The sequence below is a fragment of the Ahaetulla prasina genome, chromosome 5 (genome assembly GCF_028640845.1).
Source record: "Ahaetulla prasina isolate Xishuangbanna chromosome 5, ASM2864084v1, whole genome shotgun sequence".
Lineage (NCBI taxonomy): Eukaryota > Metazoa > Chordata > Lepidosauria > Squamata > Colubridae > Ahaetulla > Ahaetulla prasina.
Genome location: NC_080543.1, coordinates 63,924,908 through 63,948,406, shown reverse-complemented (window position 1 = coordinate 63,948,406; position 23,499 = coordinate 63,924,908). Strand labels below are relative to the sequence as shown.

Below are 23,499 nucleotides of genomic sequence, written 5' to 3'. Positions count from 1 at the left end.
TAAAAGATCTCTGAAAATTTCACTTAAAAACATCAACACCTGCTGTGCTGTAAATCTAATTTTCTATAGATAATTGTAGAAAATGTAACCATTTCATTTTTTCCCGACATTTATCAACTTCTTGCCTGTTCATGATGCTTCATATAATGACACATCAAAAACAAGCAATGTTACTTAATCATATTTTCTTGCTTGTAGCAATTTATAATGATTTAAGAGATTTACTGTAGAGTAAATGCATTTCTTAATATTTCTATGGAGGAATATTTCAATATACTCAAATTCCTCAGACATAGTTTAAAGAAATAAACTCGCCATGTCAGTAATGACCTAACCGTCACCTATAAAAGCTGTACTAGGATGACAAATAGCAGATATTAATGTACAGTGTGCCTGACAACATTTTGGAGGTGCTGTGACTAGCTGCCATATATCAGGTGCTGAATACATAGAAACCAATGTATATGCAGTCACTATGAAGGCCTGTGTACTGCAAAGTACTTATTTATGATTTTATTTTATTTACTCTGGTTTCTATACAACCAAGAGTTACTGAATGGTTTATAAATACCATATAATGGTATTTACTTTACCATATAAATTAAAATTAAAACAGTAAAAAACAAGAACAAAATGTATCTACTACCCAATCATCTCCTTCATAATATTGTAACTAATGAGACCATACCTCAGAAGTGTAACTTAAGATGTGGTTCCCAAATGAAGTTCAAAAACTTTCACAATTTAAAACATAATAGCAAGGGCCCAATCTATATATCCAGAGGAAGGAGATATTGCCAAAAGGGCATGACCATGGGGTCCCTAAGGATTCTCTTGGCTGTGGAACCATCAACAAGCTTGCGGTCACTGGGTATGTTATTTTCATTGGGAGCAGGTGGTCCCATATATAAGAAGGCCCTAATCCATTTAGGACTTTAAAGATGATTACTGGAATCTTTAATTGTAAAACATTCAATGTAGCTTCTATAATAGTGATGTTACATAGGTGAACAGGGACATGTGTATAACTAGTTTTTGAATTACTCTGGCCTCCAGTTAATGCATACATCCAGTTTAAAATTGTGATTTATAGAAACTCCTAAAAGTAATAATCTAATATGTATTTATTTTTAGGATTTTGCATTATTTTAAGCAGGATACTTCTGAAATTATTGTCAAAGTACATTTGCAGATATCTTGTATTTATGCTACTTTTGTGAAAAAATATTTGTAAAAGCTTGCTCCGTCTAAGCTTCAGGGAATTACTGAAGAGATTATACTGATGGGAATCATTTTCTGTCTCATCTGCAGCACCAAAAATACTGCTAAGAACTGCCCTAAATGCTATTAGTTCGGTTTGATATTTCTTATTTGCTTTATTTTTTGATTATAGCTAAAATTAAACAATATTTTTTAAAGAGAAAAAATACTTACGTCTAGTAATGTATGAAGATGCTGATCTTGAAATACACTATGCAGAAAGTCTAAGTCTTTTTCACTGCAATCTGTAAGTGCATGAATTTCTTCTAGGCTGTCTAACACCTGTGAAACTGCTCCTATTATTAAGCACAGGGAGAAAGAAGAAAAAAAAACTATTTAGGATAAATCATCGTAAGTTGATCATATTTCAGTGTATTCATTGAGAAAAATATGAACATTAATAAAGCAATATTCTTTTTAATGAGAAAAGTATTTGAAAAGGAATGTGTGAAATGAATTTAAATTTAGCTTTTAAAGGGAAAAAAAGGACAAAGTTTAGTGCCTAGCATCTGTAGAATGGCTGACCTTGAATATGTAACTGATCTTAAAGAAAGAATTCAACAACCATTATGAAAATATCAGCTTAGTTCAGACAGACAGGAGGGACTTAGGAAGAAACTAAGATTGCCCTACCTTGATTCTCTTTAGTATGAGAGAACAGAATCTTTGTCAGACTTTCAAGATTCTGTTATTATATCCCATAATAATAAAGCAGATTTGGTACTTTTGCAGTGTCTGTTTCCTGATTTCAAAGGTCTGACATAATATTTTGAACCTGATTGTATCTTTTTGAATTGTATCTTTTTGAATAAAATGCTATAAAATGATACAGAAAATTAACAGTAACATGAACATATCTATTTAATCATGTTGCAAAGCAAAACGAAAGAATTCCCTTGAAAAATTTTCAGAAGAGAATTCTTAATTTAAAGAAACAGGAGCTAGAAATTGACTTAGAAAACTAATGTGACTTTGCAAACAATTTCATTCTGCATAATAAGCCTACTGATGCTGATTAAATCAATTTGGAAGTTCCAGATAGTAAAAACTGTGAAAACAGAGCATAACTGGGGAAATTTCTCACACATCTGACAGAAATTAGTTTCAAAAACTTCAGAGAAAAGTTGGACTATAAAAATGTTGAAGGAAAATAAAAATACAGAAGGATAGATGAGTCAGAAAACAGAGGACATAATTGGAAAAAATATTTAAAGGAAATACAGGTAGTCCTCGACTTATGACCACAATGGAGCCCAAAATTTGTTGTTAAGTGAGTTTTGCCCCATTTTACGACCTTTCTTGCCACAATTGTTAAGTTAATCACTGCAGTTGATAAGCTAGTAACCTAGTTGTTAAGTGAATCTGGTTTCCCCATTGACTTTGCTTGTCAGATGGTTGCAAAATGGGATCATGTGACCTTGGGACACAGCAATGGTCATAAATATGAACAAGTATCTGAATTTTGATCGCATAATTATGTGGATGCTGCAAAGGTCGTAACTGTGAAAAGTAGTCATAAGTCATTCTTTTCAGTGCTATTGTAACTTTGAACAGTCACTAAATGAACTGTTGTAAGTTGAGGATTACCTGTAAAGGGAACAGTATACAAAACAGTATGGTTAATCCTAAAGCTCAAAACAAAACATCTTTGCTATATTAGGAGTCAGAACATTATCAAAAATGACTTAGGAGCAATGTATATAATTATTTGGGGGTTTAGAGTAACATACATATTATTTTAAAAATAAGTCTGCTTTTGTAGTTATTATGATTATCAACAGTTTCAATATGATTGAGCTTCTCTTCTGGAATGGGTTTGAAAAATGGGGATTCAACAAGTAGTTGTTAAGAGGATGTAATTTTGCAAAAACTGTAATTATTGTGAAGAAAAAACCATATTGTTACCATATTCAATATGGCCCAATTTTGATTATAATTAAACCTTCGATGTACTAGTTGTCTTTTTAACTGAAAAAGACAAATTCAAGTGATGTCTGAGACCTGTAATATAACAATAGGTTTTTCAATCCTGTAAGGAGAAGCATCTACCTTCTCCTCCAGCATCTGCCTACCTCCACAAGGGAATTTTAATTAGGATTAGTAGAAATAGTGGTAAAAAGTGAGACCTGAAGCACAGGTTAAAGAAGTTATTATCAAACAACTTACTCTTTTAAATAAGCTAAACTATCTAAGTGAAAGTATTTTCAATTTTTCCCAAAGTCATGGATTGTAATTTCGAGAAATTTGAGAGAATGCAAGACTGCTAAAATAATGGAAATGATGTCCTTATACTTAGAAAACAAGGAAAAGAAAATCAACAAAATTGGATGTGATATTATACTAAACCAAACAGGTTAAGTAAGAATATATGAGCATTTATAAAAGACAATTGCTAGAAATCAAAACAAATTGATAAAGAGTAAATAATATCAAGTCAATCTTGCTTACTTCTTTTGGGTAAGCATCACTGCATTATAGGAATACTATTGACACAGTTTATCTTGATTTCATATCTTTTTAACAAGATTTCCTAATATTTTTCTTTATCAAATTCTGTTTCTGTCTGCCCAATTAGGCAGTTATATTCAATTACAGTAGTGCTTATTAATAGTTTTGAACAGAGGTTTCAAACAGAATGTATTAGAAATTGCATGTCGACAGTGAAGAAATATAGAATTGTTCTGAGATCTCAAATGAAAGACATATTTCCCATTTAAATAGAGATGATGAATAATACTTCTGATATAAAAATTGATTGAGAAATATATGTTGAAGATAGATCTTGCTAACATTCATGCCACTCACAAAAATTATTCATTCAAAACTATTACTAACTTTTTACAGACATGGAGACTTAACATCAGTAATATGCCTTTTATGGTCAGTATATTAGAATATATGTTTGAATGTGTCTCAGTTATGATTCTCTTGTTCCATCAAAGATCAAAGTCAGATCAATAATATTTTAGATAGATATTGCACAATCTCTAGCATTACTGGTCAGTAATAAAAATTGAAGAATACTAATATTTTTAATGAAGCTTTAAATTATATTTTGGTAAGAAAGCAAGTTAACTAATACATGCATTAAATCATGAAATTATAAATACCAGAAAGTAATGATAAGTTGTTAATATTTGCAAATAAATATATATCTACAGTTTTTTTGGGGTTCTGTGAGTCTGTTATTCTTTTATCTATTTATATACTGTTATTATTTTTACAAATAACTCAAGGCAACAATACCCAATGCCTCTTCCTCATCCTACTTTCCCCACAATAACAATCCTGTGAGGTAGGTTAGCTTGAGAGAGTGTGATTGACCCACTCTCTCTCCAGCTGGCCTTTCATGGCTAAGGTGGGACTTGAACTGATGCTCTCCTGTTTTCTACTGGTGCCTTAACCTTTTTGTCATCTTTGCCATCTTTTAATTCTTTATTTTGCCCAGAGTCACTGGGGTTAAATGGTATATAAATTTAATAAAAATACATTAAAATTTAGAGTTTCTATGAAAGTTACTCTCTAGTCAATAATATGTAAGTAGTAATTAAACATAGATAAAATATTAATAATTAGAATTCAACGACAATTCCAATTTCTCTTAACTAGATCCACTGAATAACTTCATTATATGCAAAAATGACAAAGTAACATTTGACATTTATATTCCCTAAATCTCAAGATATGGATTATCAGAATATAAACTGGATATGTATATGGCTAGAAAAACAAGACTATTTTCCATAAAGATTTATGCTTCTCTTTCTTGTGCCCTTAGACATAGATACTTTAAAAGTGTCTATCATGAACAGTTGCTGCAACCTTGTTTGAAAAAATTAAACTTTTAAAACAAATAATTTTAATTGTACAGGTAGTCCTCATCTTACATCAATTCATTTAGTGACCATTCAAAGTTACAATGGCATTGAAAAAAGTGACTTATGACCGTTTTTCATACTTATGATCGTTGCAACATCCCCATGGTCATATGATAAAAATTCGGCTGCTTGGCAATTGGTTCATATTTATGATAGTTGCAGTGTCCCAGGGTCATGTGGTCAGCTTTTGCAACTTTCTGGCAAGCAAAATCAATGGGGAAGTCAGATCCACTTAACAACCATGTTGCTAATTTAACAACTTCAGTGATTCACTTAACAACTGTGACAAGAAAAATGGTAAAATGGAGCAAACTCACTTAATAAATGTCTTGCTTAGCAACATAAATTTTGGTAGTAAGTTGAGGACTATCTGTATTCAATTTCTACCATGAGTATATTGAAATAAAAAAATATACTATCTTTGTTTTTAATTGCTTAGATAGTATTAAAACTAGAAAATGTTAAGCAAGGAAAAAGCTCATTTAATCACGCAAAGCCAAACATAACAACTAAATGAATAGTTTAGAGGAAAACAAAGGGATACCTACTTTCTGCAGCTAGAAGTCCTAGCAGGAAGGCAGCATTTGGACAAACAACAAATAGTATGAGCATTTCAAAACAATTGTAAAAGCTGCAACTAGAAGCATTAGCACAGCCACAACACAAAATAAAATAAAAACCTACCACACTTTATTAAGTTGAAAAAATGCAGTATATGACAAGGATTTACATTATATTTTCATAGTGCTGCACATCCAACTTTTTAGTAATTATTAGTTTTGAAATTTAAGGAAATACAAAATACTTACTGCCTGTTATACTATGCTTAAGTGAAGAAGCTCACTTATTTTGTTATATAGACAGTTAACACACATACCGTATTTTTTGGTGTATAAGACACACCTTTTTACCCCCAAAAAGAGGGTGAAAATCTGGGTGCGTCTTATACACTGAATGTAGCCCCCCCCACCTGCCGCCCCCCCCCTTCAGAGGTTGTTGGCCTCTGTGCGTTGCATTTTCTGGCGGTTTCAGGCAGTGGGGATCCTCACATTAGGGTGCTGCTTGGAACTGGCCTAAAATCCCCGCTGCTGCGTTTTCCTGAGGACGTGCAGCTGTATGAATTGCATCAGGGAGGAAAATGTGATGCATGGAGGCGATGCATGGAGAAGTGGCCGCTTCGCAAGAGCATTGCGTTATTATCCCAGATGCAATTCGCATGGCCGCGCGTTCTCATGAAAACGGTCTTGCATCTGCCACGGCACTGATCAGCACTGTAGGCGGCTAGTAGATTGGTGCCTCTATTTTTAAAGAAGGTAGACTGGTGCACTCCCAAAAAAGGCAAGTAGACCGGTATGGCTCTGCTAGACTGAAGCAAGCCTAGTAGACCGGTATGTTTCCTAATTAGAAAAAAGAAATTTTTTGGTCAAAAAACTCACAGTGACTTTGAAAGAATCGAACAGAAATGGGCTGGAAGCCAGATCTGCTAGAGATGTTTCTCTCAGGCCGACTGAGTCGAAACTGGGCCCAACAGGAAGGAGGAAGGGGCGTGGTCAAAAAACTATGACTCAGTCTCTAGGCAGATCCGGCTGTAGCAACCCATGTCTGACTGATGCCTCAGCCTCACTAGAGAACTGCTGACTTGCTGGGCAAGAGGTGTAAGGCAACGCGCTGCCACCCGAAAACTGTTGCTGCGATCTCTGCTGCCTGGAACCGCACAAAAATGCGATGCTCTTTCTTTGCCTCTGCATACCCCATTTTTGGAACTGGGGAGGCAGCAGAGATCTCCAGGCGGCGGAGATCACGGTAACAATGTTTTTGGGTGGCAGCGCCTTGATTTTTGCCCCGGAGATTGCGGCAACAGTGTTTTTGGGTGGCAGCGCCTTGACTTTTTCCCCCTGTGCAACACCTGCTTCACCAAGCAACTCCTGACCTCCGCACTTGCCCAGGCTGCTCCCGTTATCAAAATCCGAATGGAAGTGAGGCCGCCGCTGATCCTGATACTGGTAGGCAGAGACAGAATTCTTTTTTTCTTGTTTTCCTCCCCCAAAATTAAGGTGTGTCTTATACTCCGGTGTGTCTTATACCCCCCAAAATACGGTATATCCCAGATTTACATATTTTAATGAATATAGGTTGCAACTGTCAATAACGTTATTGAGGTAAATTTATTAAAATCAAAAATTATACATCAATCTGTGAAATTAAAGTTGGCTTAATCATAAATTTAATATTCTCAATTAACAATTAAAAATCAATACTGCTTTTATTAAATTTGAAATAAAATTTTATGTTCTAAAAACATAACCCCAGTAAAATTATAACAATTTCAGTACTGTGAATGTATTCATGTACAATGTCAGAAATACAATGTGATGCAACCAACCAATTTTACTGTACTTATAGGAATATGAATATATTACACACAGACACACATATATATGTGTATGAAATTACTACCTTGAACTTCATACCTATAGAACTACAATGTGATGCAACGAACCAATTTTATTGTAATTATAGGAACATATGTATGTACATATGTATATATGAAATTGTTACCTTGAACTTCATATCTGTAGCTTATTTTTCACATTTTACTGTCAGTTAAAAGTTAACTAAATTCTTTTCTTACAAAATAAAATAAATACAAATATTTATTTTATTTATTTATTTTATTATTCGTATTTGTATACCGCCCTATCTCCCGAAGGACTCAGGGCGGTTCACAGGCAAGTAAAAAACATATATATACAAATTAAGAAAACCATTAAAAAACTTATTCTAAAAGCCAAATTATTAAAAATAGTATAAATATTAAAACCAATTTAAAACCCCTATAAAATTTAAAAACTAGTCCAGTCCTGCACAAATGAATAGGTGTGTTTTAAGCTCGCGACGGAAGGTTCGGAGGTCCGGAAGTTGACGGAGTCCTGGGGGGAGTTTGTTCCAGAGGGTGGGGGCCCCCACAGAGAAGGCCCTTCCCCGGGGCGTCGCCAGACGACACTGCCTAGCTGACGGCACCCTGAGGAGTCCCTCTCTGTGAGAGCGCACGGGTCGGTGAGAGGTATTCGGTAGCAGTAGGCGGTCCCGTAAGTAACCCGGCCCTATGCCATGGAGCGCTTTAAAGGTGGTTACCAAAACCTTGAAGCGCACCCGGAAGGCCACAGGTAGCCAGTGCAGTCTGCGCAGGATAGGTGTCATATGGGAGCCACGAGGGGCTCCCTCTATAACCCGCGCAGCCGCATTCTGAACTAACTGCAGTCTCCGGATGCCCTTCAAGGGGAGCCCCATGTAGAGAGCATTGCAGTAATCCAGGCGAGACGTCACGAGGGCGTGAGTGACCGTGCATAGGGCATCCCGGTCTAGAAAGGGGCGCAACTGGCGCACCAGGCGAACCTGGTAAAAAGCTCTCCTGGAGACGGCCGTCAAATGATCTTCAAAAGACAGCCGTTCATCCAGGAGGACGCCCAAGTTGCGCACCCTCTCCATCGGGGCCAGTGACTCGCCCCCGACAGTCAGCCGTGGACTCAGCTGACTGTACCGGGATGCCGGCATCCACAGCCACTCTGTCTTGGAGGGATTGAGCTTGAGCCTGTTTCTCCCCATCCAGACCCGTACGGCCTCCAAACACTGGGACAGCACTTCGATAGCTTTGTTGGGGTGGCCCGGTGTGGAAAAGTACAGCTGGGTGTCATCAGCGTACAGCTGGTACCTCACACCGAAGCCACTGATGATCTCACCCAGCGGCTTCATATAGATGTTGAACAGGAGGGGCGAGAGGATCGACCCCTGCGGCACCCCACAAGTGAGGCGCCTTGGAGCCGACCTCTGCCCCCCTGTCAACACCGTCTGCGACCGATCGGAGAGATAGGAGGAGAACCACCGATAAACGGTGCCTCCCACTCCCAATCCCCCCAACCGGCGCAGCAGGATACCATGGTCGATGGTATCGAAAGCCGCTGAGAGGTCTAATAGGACCAGGGCAGAGGAACAACCCCTATCCCTGGCCCTCCAGAGATCATCCACCAACGCGACCAAAGCCGTCTCAGTGCTGTAACCGGGCCGGAAACCGGACTGGAACGGGTCTAGATAGACAGTTTCATCCAGGTGCAGGGGAAACTGATATGCCACCATACTCTCTACAACCTTCGCCGCGAAGCGAAGGTTGGAGACCGGACGATAATTACCTAAAACAGCCGGGTCCAGGGAAGGCTTCTTGAGGAGGGGTCTCACCACCGCCTCTTTCAAGACGGCTGGAAAGACTCCCTCCAACAAGGAAGCGCTCGTAATCGCCTGGAGCCAGCCTCGTGTCACCTCCTGAGTGGCCAGCACCAACCAGGAGGGGCACAGGTCCAGTAAACACGTGGTGGCATTCAACCTACCCAACAACCTGTCCATGTCCTCGGGAGCCACAGGGTCGAACTCATCCCAGATAATATCACCAAGACCACCCTCAGACGCCCCATCTGAATTGCCACAATTTTGGTCCAGACCGTCCCGAAGCTGAACGATTTTATCGTATAGATAACTGTTAAACTCCTCAGCATGTCCCTGCAACGGGTCATCCCGCTCCTCCTGGTGAAGGAGGGAACGGGTCACCCGAAACAGGGCGGCTGGGCGGTTATCTGCCGACGCAATGAGGGAGGAGGCGTAGCAACGCCTCGCTTCCCTCAGTGCCACTAGGTAGGTCCTAGTATAGGACCTAACTAGTGTCCGATCAGCCTCTGAACGGCTAGACCTCCAGGAGCTCTCTAGGCGTCTTCTCCGGCGTTTCATCCCCCTCAGCTCCTCGGAGAACCAAGGAGCCGGTTGGGATCTATGCCGGGTCAGAGGCCACAGAGGCACGACACGGTCTAAAGCCCCAGCCGCAGCCCGTTGCCAGGCTGCGGCTAGTTCCTCTGCCGTGCCGTGAGCCAGACCCTCAGGAAATGGCCCAAGCTCCGTCCGGAACCCCTCCGGGTCCATCAGGCGCCTGGGACGGAACCAACGTAGTGGTTCCGTCTCCCTGCGGTGTTGAGTAGCGGTCAGAAAGTCCAGGCGAAGGAGAGAGTGATCTGACCATGACAAAGGTTCTGTGACTACATCTCTCAAGTCCAGATCCTTCAACCACTGACCAGAGATAAAAATCAGGTCCAGTGTGCCTCCCCCGATGTGAGTGGGGCCATCCACTACTTGAGTCAGGTCCAAGGCCGTCATGGAAGCCATGAACTCCCGAGCCACTGTTGATGACGAGCCGGCAGATGGCATGTTGAAGTCCCCATGACTAAAAGTCTGGGGGTCTCCACTGCCACCCCGGCAAGCACCTCCAGGAGCTCGGGCAGGGCAGCTGTCACGCAGCAAGGAGCCAGGTACGTGACCAGCAAGCCCATCTGACACCTATGACCCCATCTCACAAAGAGGGATTCACACCCGGCAATCTGAGGTACAGTGGTCTCCCTCGGCTCTAGACTCTCTTTAATAACAACCGCCACCCCCCCACCCCTACCCTGGGCCCTCGGCTGATGAAATGCACGGGAGCCCGGTGGGCACATTTCGACCAGGGGCACGCCCCCTTCAGTGCCCAACCAGGTCTCCGTAACGCCTATAAGATCCGCGGCGCCCCCCTGAATAAGATCATGTATTAGGGGGGCCTTATTGGCCACGGACCGTGCGTTGCATAACATAAGACGAAGGCCCAGGCTCTGAGGGTCTTGACCATCCGGGGAACGGGAGAAGTCAGAGGGATCGGGGCACGCGATCACCTGCAAACATCGAGTGCATGTCTCCCTAAACCGATACGATCCCCCCCTTCCGCCATATCTGCGCCTCCCACTTACCGTGCAAATAGAGCCACCCTCACCAAAAGGAACACATTCCCCCCCCATAACCTCCGAACCCATTAAATAATCGCTGCGAGCACGCGCAGGAACTGGTTTTCCTCCCGACGGGCTACCCCCAACACCCGCCCTAACCCTCCCACCCCTTAAAAATGCCCTATCTAAAAAACCCCAAGGGCTCTTTCTCTTCGCATGCCACCTCTGTGGGTCCCAAGACCCGTCATTGAGGCCGGCCCTTGGTAACGAAGCGGGCCATTCTTGCGAGGCGGGGGCACCTCGCAGGCACAAGAGTTCCGGTCCCGAATATTGCATAAATAAATAAATAGAAGATGGAAGGCGACGAGAGATGATACTGTCCCAGGATGGCGGCATATTGCACAAAGTTCATCAAATCAAACTTAAACGTGATGTCATTCCAACTCTGGCTGGGAAGAGGCAACCGGCATTGGCGCTGAAGGCAGGATGCCCACTCACTTCAGCACCCTCCCATGCCTTCTGGTGCCCCGCCAGCCCTTTCGACCTGGGCTGCTGCCTTATGCACAGGCCCCTCGGGCCAGGCCAAGGCACTGCAGGCCAGAGGGATTGAAATGGATGCTATTCAACTGGTTTGCTGAACTCTACAAAAAATTAGCTACCAGTTTTACTGGTGCGAACCACCTGAATCCCACTACTGAAATGCACAAGGAAAAAGACTGGAACAGCTCAGCTCAGCAAGCATAGTCACATTAGTAAATCATATTAGTTTCACTATCTTTATGATTTCCAACGATAGGTTATCCTTGATTTATGATCACAATTGAGCCTACAATCTTAGTTGCTAAATGAAATAGTTGTGAAATGAGATGTCATATGACTACTTCAACAATATACTGGCTCATCTATTTGCTGTTGTCAACCAGCCATGTGGGTTGTTAAGTGGAGTGAGGGACTGCTTCAATAGGTTGGAGAAACCCTGGGTTCACTGGTACATGTAAACTTGGTGTGGGTCAGGAGGCCTCGGTTGGTTCCAACCCTGTAGCCACCTGGGGAGCCTCAGGTTGGTTGCAGAGACTACGTAAGGAAAGCTACTGTGTCCTTGCGGGTGTGACCTGCTGCCAATCCAGCCATGTAGGGGAGCCTGAGCTGGCTTCAGGGGCTACTGACATATATAACGTTGTTGTGGCCCTAAATGTGGGTCAATTGCTGAGTACCCAAAATAGTCATGCAGGCTGTTCGACTTTTGGACTTGGTCATAAGTACCTTTAGCGGGTCTGTTATAAGTCAAGGACTACCTTCCTTATCCTTTTAATACAGTGAAAGATGATGGGAAAGAAAAAATAAGAATTTGCTTTAGTTGGGGTATGAAGGATAAAAAATGCAAGAGGGTAAAAAAGTCCTCAAAAGTCTGCCTACTATGCCTTCCTATCAGATTTGCACTGAGACTGTTACAGAAGAAAATTTCTGCTGTTTCAAATATTCTCCAAACACCAGTGTAAGGATGACTACAATTAAAGCCACAGAAGACAAAAAACAGTCAGAAATTTACTTTCATTTTTCTTTTTGCAATAGTACAAAGAATATTAAAACAGCAAAATAATTGCCTTTATTTATCATGTATTACAACAGATGACCAAGTTATCTTCTTTGGTAGTGGATTTGTTAATATTAATAATATAATGCAACTTTTAATAAGCAGAAACTCAAGAAGTATATTTGTGTTTGAGTATACCAAGTCCTTCCTATGCTTACATAGTTAATTAGATCTGTCTTCAAATTTTCAAAGATGTTAATAACATGGTTGGGGATTTGCTCAACTCTAGAATGACTTCAGACTGATTTGGACATTTAAAATAATGATACATCAGTAAAAACGTTTACCAAATTAGAACTATAGCATTCTAATAGTACTATTTAAACACTCCAATAATTTAAAGCATGAATTAAAATTGAACTTGAATAATTTAGTTGTCAAAATAGAGGTAGGCCTTAGTTTATGTGCTATCCCAGTATCTTCTATGTTTTTGTATAAATTGGACCACCATTTGTAAAGTGCCTATTTGCCATTTTTTGCATGGTCTATGGGAAAAAATCTGTAAAGCCAAATTTATCTTAATGAGGTATTATCTGGTTCTGGAAGCATCTGTAAAACTATGTAATAGCTTAACATACTTTTGATAAAAGTACCTGAGGAAGTAGGGTCTTCCGAGAAATCTGGCAGTTCTTCAGGGGGATCACCATAGAAGGAATTGAATTTGTGGCTTGATACTGCTGCCAGTACTGCACCCTAGATAAATAAAAACTTGTTACTAACTGCACATCAGTGTTATTTCAACAAATTTTATGAATCACTTTCGATTAGTATTCACCATTGGAAATTAATCAGAAGAATCTTAAAGTTTGCACGGTAAAACTGGTTATTTACAATAGTGGGGAAGTTTTCAACTGGGCATACATTTCTGAAAAAAAATTAGAACTGTACAAGATAGCTACTGGTCATCTGTAAAGAGACTTAATGCCATATATGCCTCCAGGATAGAAAAAAAGCTTCTTTTCTTTGGTCTTTTATAAAAGCATTATGGATTAACATACATAAACTAAGACTGTACACAAAAACTGTTCACTGGAAGGCATATCTGCTTTGTCCTTGAAACTGATAGAGATATACACTCTTAATATTGAAAATGTTGAACACTTCTGTTCTCTGCTGGACATATCTTTTAGTTCAGAATGAAACATTCAAAATTGTTTTTCTTGTCTGGTTAGTAACATCATTTTTCTGAAGGCAGAATATGGCAAACAGAATTCACTGTCCTGGACTTAATTCTTCTTAATAAACATAGCAAATTACAAGAAGTATAATATTGGAGTATAAAGTATAAAGTATAAAGGGGACGCGGTGGCTCGGGGGCTGGGACGTTGAGCTTGTCGATCGAAAGGTCGGCAGCTCAGCGGTTCGAATCCCTAATGCTGACGTTTAACGGGGTGAGCTCCCATTACTTGTCCCAGCTTCTGCCAACCTAGCAGTTTTGAAAGCACGTAAAAATGCAAGTAGAAAAAATAGGGACCACCTTGGTGGGAAGGTAACAACGTTCCATGCACCTTTGGCGTTGAGTCATGCTGGCCACATGACCACGGAGACGTCTTTGGACAGCGCTGGCTCTTCGGCTTTGAAACGGAGATGAGCACCACCCCCTACAGTCGGCAACGACTAGCACGTATGTGCGAGGGGAACCTTTACCTTTTTTATAATGTTGGAAGGAGTTTTTATAGCATTAATTCCAACACCACGCTCACTGCGTGAATACAAAGAAGCCTGATTGTCTAGCCTCTCCCTGAATAGATCTATTGAAAGTGAGTCTATCACAGTGATGGCGAACCTTTTAGAGACCGAGTGCCCAACTGCAACCAGAAACCCACTTATTTATTGCAAAGTGCCAATATGGCGATTTAACCTGAATAATGAGGTTTTACTACCTAAAATAATGATAAAAGGAGAGTTCAGCTAACTGTTCTAAGAAAAACGTGATAAATGCACTTTTATGCCCCTTCATTTTTCCCCGCTTTTGAAATATTACTTTTAGCAACAATAAAAAAGAAAAACTTTGTAATATCATTTCTCTTTCCCTCCATCTCTCCTTCCCCCGTTTCTCTTTCCCTCCATCTCTGTTTCTCTCTTTCTCTATCTCTCTTCCCCATCTGTCTCTTCCTCCCTCTTTCCCTCCCCCTCTATCTCTTTCTCTCTCTCCCTCTCTCTTTCCCTCCCCCTCTATGTTTCTCTCTTCCCCGTCTCTCTTCGTCTCTCCCTCCATCTCTTTCTCTCTCTCTCTTTCCCTCACTCTCTCTCTCCCCCTCCTCCCTAAACTGCTGCTGGGTGGTGGGAATCTGATGTCCATAGGCTGATGAAACCAGGAGCCGTGCGCCGCAGCTCAGCTGGCCAGCACGGAGGCGGGACATCCCAACATAGGCAGTTCTGCAGTAAAAGCAACCAACATCTGGGAGGCCAGAACGAGCCAAGGCGATGCAGGGTCGCATTGTGGCTCCATATCATAATGGGCTTCAGGAGGAGGGGACCCTGTCTCCCCTATTGTGAAGTGCGCGAGTGAAAAAGTCACCCAATTCATTCCAACTTTGCAAGATCTTTTTCTTTCGCGAGAAGTTGGAATTGATTGAGTGAATTTTTTTTTAGTCCCACAAACTTTTGTTCCCCTGCAAACGATGGCCAGAAATATGATGGACAAAGGCGATGGAGCTGGGCTGGGTGACGGCGCGCATGCCCACAGAGAGGGCTCTGCATGCCATTTCTGGCATGCGTGCCACAGGTTCGCCACCATGGGTCTATCATCTGTTTGGGCAATTGGTTCTACTAAAAAGTTTTTCTAACACTGGAATCTGCTTCCTGCAATTTAAAGAAATTATTTTATATTTGCATTGTGCAAAATATGATTCATAACAGATCCTGATCTTCTTTTGTGTGACATCCTCTCCAGTATATGGACACTCTTCACAGGATTGCTCCTAACTTGTTAATCATCTTTGCAGCTTTTTTTCGCTAACCCTTTACATTTTTCTGAATTGTTCTTAAAAATATCATGCCCAGAACTAGATACAATATATTATTTGTAACATGATCAAACTGAAACTGTGGAACCATTACTTCCCATAATTTGGAAATTTTATTTATGTTGACGCAGTCTAAAATATCATCTGCCCTTTTTACCATACAGATTATCAGACTGCAGTTAATTATTATTCTAAGATCTTTTTCACAAGTACTATTGCCAAGTATACCAAGTATGAATACATTTATTTATTTATTTATTTATTTAATCATATTTGTATACCGCCCTATCTCCCGAAGGACTCAGGGCGGTTCACAGGCATATAAAAAAGAACATATAAATACAAATTAAGAACACAAGTAAAAAACTTATTCTAACAGCCGAATTATTAAAACTAATATAAATACTAAGACCAATTAAAATCGATATAAATTTAAAATTTAAAAATTTAAAAATTTTAAAAAAATCTAGTCCAGTCCTGCGCACATAAATAAGTGTGTTTTAAGCTCCCGACGGAAGGTTCGAAGGTCCGAGAGTTGACGAAGTCCTGGGGGGAGCTCGTTCCAGAGGGCGGAAGCCCCCACAGAGAAGGCCCTTCCCCTGGGTGTCGCCAGACGACACTGCCTAACTGACGGCACCCTGAGGAGTCCCTCTCTGTGAGAGCGCACGGGTCGGTGAGAGGTATTCGGTAGCAGAAGGCGGTCCCGTAGGTAACCCGGCCCTATGCCATGGAGCGCTTTAAAGATGGTCACCAACACCTTGAAGCGCACCCGGAAGACCACAGGTAGCCAGTGCAATCTGCGCAGGATAGGTGTCACACGGGAGCCACGAGGGGCTCCTTCTATCACCCGCGCAGCCGCATTCTGAACTAACTGCAGTCTCCGGATGCCCTTCAAGGGGAGCCCCATGTAGAGAGCATTGCAGTAATCCAGGCGGGACGTCACGAGGGCATGAGTGACCGTGCATAAGGCATCCCGGTCTAGAAAGGGGCGCAACTGGCGCACCAGGCGAACCTGGTAAAAAGCTCTCCTGGAGATGGCCGTCAAATGATCTTCAAAGGACAGCTGTTCATCCAGGAGGACGCCCAAGTTGCGCACCCTCTCCATCGGGGCCAGTGACTCGCCCCCAACAGTCAGCCGCGGACTCAGCTGACTGTACTGGGATGCCGGCATCCACAGCCACTCTGTCTTGGAGGGATTGAGCTTGAGCCTGTTTCTCCCCATCCAGACCCGTACATCCTATTCATTTTTTAATTCCATTATTTTATTTCATTTCTCTAACCTAATTGTTTGAATTTTATTCCTATTTTCAACATTCTATTAAAATTCTATTACAATATTAGCAGATGAATGTGTCATCTATTAATTTGGTAACAAATTTTACTTATTTCTTCATCCAAGTCAGTTATAAAAATATTGAAAAGTAGAAACTAAACAATAAATGTGAAGCTTGAATCATGGTTACCAATAAGATAGTCCAGCCTTCATACTCAAATATTTATCTGCTGAATTACGCTGAGAACTAAAAAAAGAAATTTCTAATTAAAAAACATAACAAAGAATGTGACTTATAATAAAGAAATCAGACAAAAATGTTCGCCAATTTTCTGTTAATATACTAGAAAATAATCAAGAAGCTAGTTTTACTGAGATGTGCAAACCAATTCTTGAAATGAAAGGGACAAATATTAGGTTTTGGGGTTTTTTTAACAACAGAGTTGGAAGGGACCTTGGAGGCCTTCTAGTCCAACCCCCTCCCCAGGCAGGAAAACCTACACCATCTCAGACAGATGGTTATTCAACATTTTCTTAAAAATTTCCAGTGTTGGAGCATTCACAACTTCTGTAGGCAAGTCGTTCCACTTATTAATTGTTCTAACTGTCAGGAAATTTCTCCTTACTTCTAAGTTGCTTGTTTCCTTGATCAGTTTCCACCCATTGTTTCTTGTTCTACCCTCAGGTGCTTTCTAAAGTTTCTAAGACTTTAAAATGTTTCTGCTAACAGGCAAAAGAATGGTATTACTTATTTTAAAAAATAGGTCCCACCCATCACCTAATATTTTATACAACTCAAAACAATAAATTTTCTGACAACTATATATCAATAAGAAAGCATAATTAAGCTTAATTGTTTATATTATTTTTACTAATTTAAACTAGCTTAAAAAGTTGTCTTTGGCACAAATAAAAAAGTGTACCTCGATCACAAAAACACAGGAAAACATAAAAAGAAATCTTATTAGTATAAAGAGATCTATTAATGGAGTTGTGTTCCTTTGATCATGACCAGTCTGTTTTAGTTGACTGAGTTAAAGAAGAAACTGCTCTGCAGTGATATCTGAATTCTAAGCACTGACAGTATCCTCTTAACTGAAGTAAGCCTAGCTCAAATAATATTGTTTCTATGTGAAAGTGATAATATGAAATACATAATCCTTTGGTTTATCTCTGCCCAAATATACATATATATATAGGTCTTTAGTTATTTGGGTTTTCTCCTGCGTAAAATTGGAAGTGTCTTGGCGACGTTTCGACGAAGTCTCATTCGTCATCTTCAGGCTTCAGCTTCGTGCTTCTGGGAGCAATGTGTGATTGCAGCTGTTTCTTCCTTTTTAACTGCTAGTGGAGGTTTGAACTGATTGGGTGAGAGCTTGGCTGTGCTCTGATTGGATGGGTTTTTTTTGTGCTCTGATTGGATGGGGGTGTGTCCTGTTTGGGTGGGGGCTTGGTTGTGCTCAGATTAGTCTGAGTTGCAGGGGGATTTGAGCTGGTGAGCTGCACTGCTGCTGTTTGGCTTCGTGGTCGTGCTACATCTTCTTAGTGGGTGTCAGTCTGCTGCATGTATGGATTGGAGGGGTTTGAAATGGCTAATGTTGCAGCTGTGGTCTGGCTTCTGGTCCTTGGTCGTGCTTCATGATCAGTGTGGGTTTGGGTCTGCTTTCTGGGTGGATGTGTGGTGGTGACATCCTTTGTGGACCTCGTGAGTGTGGGTCTGGTGTCATTCCTCGTGTTAGGGACTCGTTTGTCAATAAGGGCGGGTTTCCAAATGGCTGGTAGGCGGGAGGTATCATCTCGTTTGTTCATGCTGTGTGGGCGTTTTTCTATCTTGATGGCTTCTCTGATTATTATGTTGTTAAAGTGTTCAGTTTTGGCGATAGTTCTGGTCTTTTTAAAGTCAATATCGTGTCCTGTGGCTTTAAGGTGTTGGACCAGGGAAGAAGTTGGTTCCTCTTTTTTGACTGAGTTCTTGTGTTCTTCAATGCGTGCACTTATTCTTCTATTGGTTTGTCCAATGTATGTGGTGGGGCAGGCGGTGCATGGGATTTCATATACTCCTTGATTTTCTAACTCAATTTTGTCTTTGGGGTTTCTTAGGATGGTAGATATTTTTTGGTTTGTGCAGAATGCTGTCCTGAAGTTGTGTTTGTGGAGGATCTTGCTGATTCTGTCTGTGGTGCCTTTTATATATGGGAGGAGGGCTGTGCCGTTTTCTTGTTCTCTGTCTTGGATTTTAGTGGGGGGTTCTTTTTGGATTAGTTTGGTAATCTTATTTCTCTGGAATCCATTGGATGTTAGTACGTTAGTGAGAGTGTGTAGTTCAGTTTTTAGGTGTTGTTCGTCAGCTAAGCGTTTTGTTCTGGAGATGAGTGTCTTGGCTACGGAGTTGATCTGTGCTGGGTTGTGGTGTGAGAGTGCATGCAGATAGCGATTTGTGTGCGTTTTCTTCTAGTAGATGGTGTGTCCTAGGGAGCCATTGGGTTTCCTATAGACTAAGACATCTAGGAAGGGAAGTTGGTTGTTAACTTCTGTTTCCACTTCTAAACTGAGCACAACCAAACCCCCACCGAAACAGGACACACACCCATCCAATCAGAGCACAAACCCCCCATCCAATCAGAGCACAGCCAAGCTCTCACCCAATCAGTTCAAACCCCCACTAGCAGTTAAAAAGGAAGAAACAGCTGCAATCACACATTGCTCCCAAAAGCACGAAGCTGAAGCCTGAAGATGACGAATGAGACTTCGTCGAAACGTCGCCAAGACACTTCCAATTTTACGCAGAAGAAAACCCAAATAACCAAAGACCTATGTGTATATATATATATGTAGGTCTTGGCATTTTCGGGTCTCTCAACCTTACACAGGAAAAGACCCGAAAATGCCAAGACCTACATACCTATACCCATGAAAACCTACGAAAACACACACACACACACACACACATCAGCTGAACACATGTGCTTGAGAGGATTTCTGATACTGTTTCTGTGGCTAGTACCAGAAAAGGAAAGTATCTTATAATATTTATGAGGAAAACGTTTTGTATGAATGAACATTTACTGTGCTATGTGAACATTCTAGAAGAACTAATATTTATCTCAGTAACATGCTTTTGATTTAATTTTATATCCCAGCTGGTTCAGATATTGCTATCCAAGCTGCTTCTACATGTTATTTATATAATTTATGAGAGATGTGTAATAGGGTGGTTTCTGAAGAAAGGCCAAAAACATTTAGAATCATACTAATGTAAACAAAGGAAGAAAGAACTCCATCAAACCTTATTTAATGAAGAATGTTCTATGCGCTAATCATTATATAAACCAAGGGTGTCAAATTCGGTTTTGTTGAGGGCTGCATAAGGGTTGTGGTTGACCTTGGGGAGCCCCGGGGGGCCAGCTTGATGTTGCCTGTGTTGGGGGATATCAGTGGGGATCTGAGCAGAGCTGAGGGGATCCTTCCTTCCTTCCCTTCTTATTCCTTCCTTCTACATTTTCCTTTCTTTCTTCCCCTCTTTCCCTCTTTTTCCTTCCTCTTTCCCTTTCTCCTTTCCTGTCTCTTCTTGGATGCTCAAATGTAAAAGGGGAAGCATTTCTCGATGCTTCCTCGCCTTGTGATCAAATGCAACATTTGCTAGTAGTTTATGGCCACTTAAAAAACTGAGAACGAACCAGGCTCAGTTTATCACATGCTTGCATTTAGTGGGGTTGTCCACAGACAACAGTACAGCAAAATTGTCAAAATGGTGGCTGTGATAGTTGATCAGAGCTTCTCTTTTTTTTATATGCAACTTCTTTAGCGTTTAGGAACAGAGGTAAGTTAGTTGCTTTTCTATGAATACATAATCCTTAAAAGGACTCTCCTGCCATTGTCTAATTCAGACTAGAAATAAAGTAAAGGAAAATATTTCCCCCCACTCTGCTTTGTCCTGTTTTCCCCACTGGAAATGGTTGTTTGCAACACACAAGGAGGGGATACTTTCCTAAGAACTCATAATTCAAGAATACCAATGTACATGCATTTGCTAATCTAATGCACCTTTCGTTAAGTGGACATGAGGTATCTCAGGGTGGGGAAGGCCATGGGGGACACACTAGTGATGGAACAAGCCTTCTAGGCCTCACCGACTAAGATACCTCACGCTTCTCTCCCCCTTCCGCCTAACATTAGATTCACTTACTATGCAAAGATCTGTCTCCTCTCTGCCGCTGTTTCTTTTCCTTTGAGGGAGGGGAGGGGAGAGTTGGCTTGGAAATACTTTTGGTGCCAAGAATGAATGCTCCTAGGTTCCTATCACATGGATTAAGGCACCCATCCTCTTTTGTAGAGAATCAGAAACTTTCATTCTCAGCACGAAAAGTGCCTGTCTCCTGCTACTCCCTGCAAACTCCTTTCTGCCACCACTGTGTTGCAACATAATTATGTCCAACTTTGTTTCAGTATTAAATTCCTTCCCTTTTCATTTTGAACACCAGGATTGTACAAGATATTGATGGCTGTTTTGATCCCATAGTAACAGTAGTAGTTATTGTAGGTACAGAAGAAAGTGGGAGACAAGACATAACTATAATGACAGCAGTAAATGATGGGAAATGCATAAAAGTTTTGGTGGGAAAATGCTCAAGTGGTTTTGGTGGAAAGAATCTGAATCTATTTCCAGATCTTTGGTGGAAATTGACTATGCTGGCCCAAATTGATATACTGTACATATCAATTGATATTCTGTACATACATATTCATTTGCATTTACAGGAGAATTCTTGGATGTAATAGATCAATTGCACAGAAGTGAATTTGTTTAAAGGAAATTCATGTAAATTTGTAATTTAAAAAAAATACCACTGATCTAATAGAACAAGTTCCTATAAATAAGGTAAATTCTTAAGGATGCTCTGGAGTAACTCTGAATATGGAAATGTAGGACTATTTGCTACTGTTTAGATATTACGAGAACTGAAACTTTATTTATAAAGGACTGTCTGCTTTGCTTAATCCATTTAGTAATGAGATACAAAACAAACTAAATAAAAAAATCTTTCAAGATCTTTATGCTGTGAATTTTTATTTGATTATTTTGCCATTGAATTTTATATTGCTGAATTTTAACATGCAGTTAATTTAGTGATATCTTGGCTGAATGTTTTCCTAATATTTAATTTTATTAGTTTCATTATTCTATTTTTGAATTGAGCTTTTTATTATTTTAGAAAGGTTTATATATTTTAAATTAATGGAAAATATGAATCAAAGTGAATATCAGATTTTAGATGTAAAATAACAATATAGTGGAAAAAGCAGTATCCTAATTTTTTGTAAAAAAATACTTTCTTATTTTTTAAAAAAAGAAATGAACAAGAGTAAAGAAATCAATGTATGTATGTATCAATATATGTTTAAGTAAAAAAGAGGGTAAAATTATCAATAGGACTACCTATTCTTATACAATCTTCCCAACAGTTAGTCCTTTCAGTGTTACCTTTGTAGACTTTTGCCACAGATATGTTTAATATCAATAGCAAATGCCACTTTTTTGTGGCATCTTCAATCTGGTGTCTTAGTACAGTTTAGGAGGGACTTAAAATGTATTTTTTAACTCAAATTTTAACACTTTAAACGTTTTAATTTTAATGTATTTTTAAATTTTTAAGTGAATTTAGAATTGTATTTGTGTATTCTTATAAGTTACCCAGAACAATGGGTACTTATAGAATAAGTGCAATAAATTATTGCATAAATTATCAATGGATCTATAAGAATGTAATTCATGTTAGTAAATAAATCAATCAGATCTTTTAAGATTTTTGTTCTCCATACCTTCAGCCAAGGATGATTAAGTGCCTCATAAACAGTTATTCTCTCAGCTGGGTCAAGCATAAGCATGCGCCGAACTAGATCTTTGGCACTTTCAGATATATGGCTCCACTGTCTGGGATTCATCTAAGTGGGGAAAAAATGGAATTTAAAACTATGGTACAATGGTAAGATTTTTGCACAAGTTTTTATTGTAGGCAAATTATTTTCACAAAAACTACACCAGGTATTTAATGTTTGTACATTTTGTAGCAACAATATGTTGAAGTTAAAACCCCAGAAGTTAAATAAGTGTCACTTAAAATAATAATTTACTTGTAAATCAAATAGACACATATTTTAAACAGAACAAGAATCATTGCTATGTCTGATTAGAACATTAATCAAGATGTAATAAAATAGTGTCATTACTTGTTATACCAGGTTTGTGAGTACAACTATTTCCTGATTTCCACCAAAGATATACAATTCATATTACTGAATTAGGATCATTTACTAAGCTTATATATTTTAGACGAGATTAAACTAATACAAAAGGTTAGTAAGTAATTAATTGACAAAATTTGCTGGTTTTGCAAAAAATTATTTATAAAAAGTGAAATGTGCATATGTATATAGAATAGAATAGAATAGAATAGAATAGAATAGAATAGAATAGAATAGCAGAGTTGGAAGGGACCTTGGAGGTCTTCTAGTCCAACCCCCTGCTTAGGCAGGAAACCCTACACCACTTCAGACAAATGGTTATCCAACATCTTAAAAACTTCCAGTGTTGGAGCATTCACAACTTCTGGAGGCAAGTTGTTACACTGATTGTTCTTTTTTTTTTAAAAAAAATTCTTTTTAATACAAACATTCCATCATTCATTAAACAGTGTGTTGTCTAGGTACAATTTTTTTGTGTCATAACAGTTAA

General features: G+C 39.8%; 1 protein-coding gene across 1 annotated transcript in view; it reads right to left on the bottom strand.

Moving 5' to 3' along the window:
• Positions 1-23,499, bottom strand: part of CASK (calcium/calmodulin dependent serine protein kinase) — a 257,401-nt gene that overhangs the window by 73,239 nt on the left and 160,663 nt on the right. Inside the window, exons 8-11 of the mRNA XM_058186228.1 lie at positions 22,475-22,709; positions 14,172-14,332; positions 13,118-13,217; positions 1,435-1,556 (exon numbers count right to left, since the gene is read on the bottom strand). Coding sequence (XP_058042211.1) covers positions 1,435-1,556; positions 13,118-13,217; positions 14,172-14,332; positions 22,475-22,709 — 618 coding nt within the window. The remainder of the gene's footprint in view (positions 1-1,434; positions 1,557-13,117; positions 13,218-14,171; positions 14,333-22,474; positions 22,710-23,499) is intronic.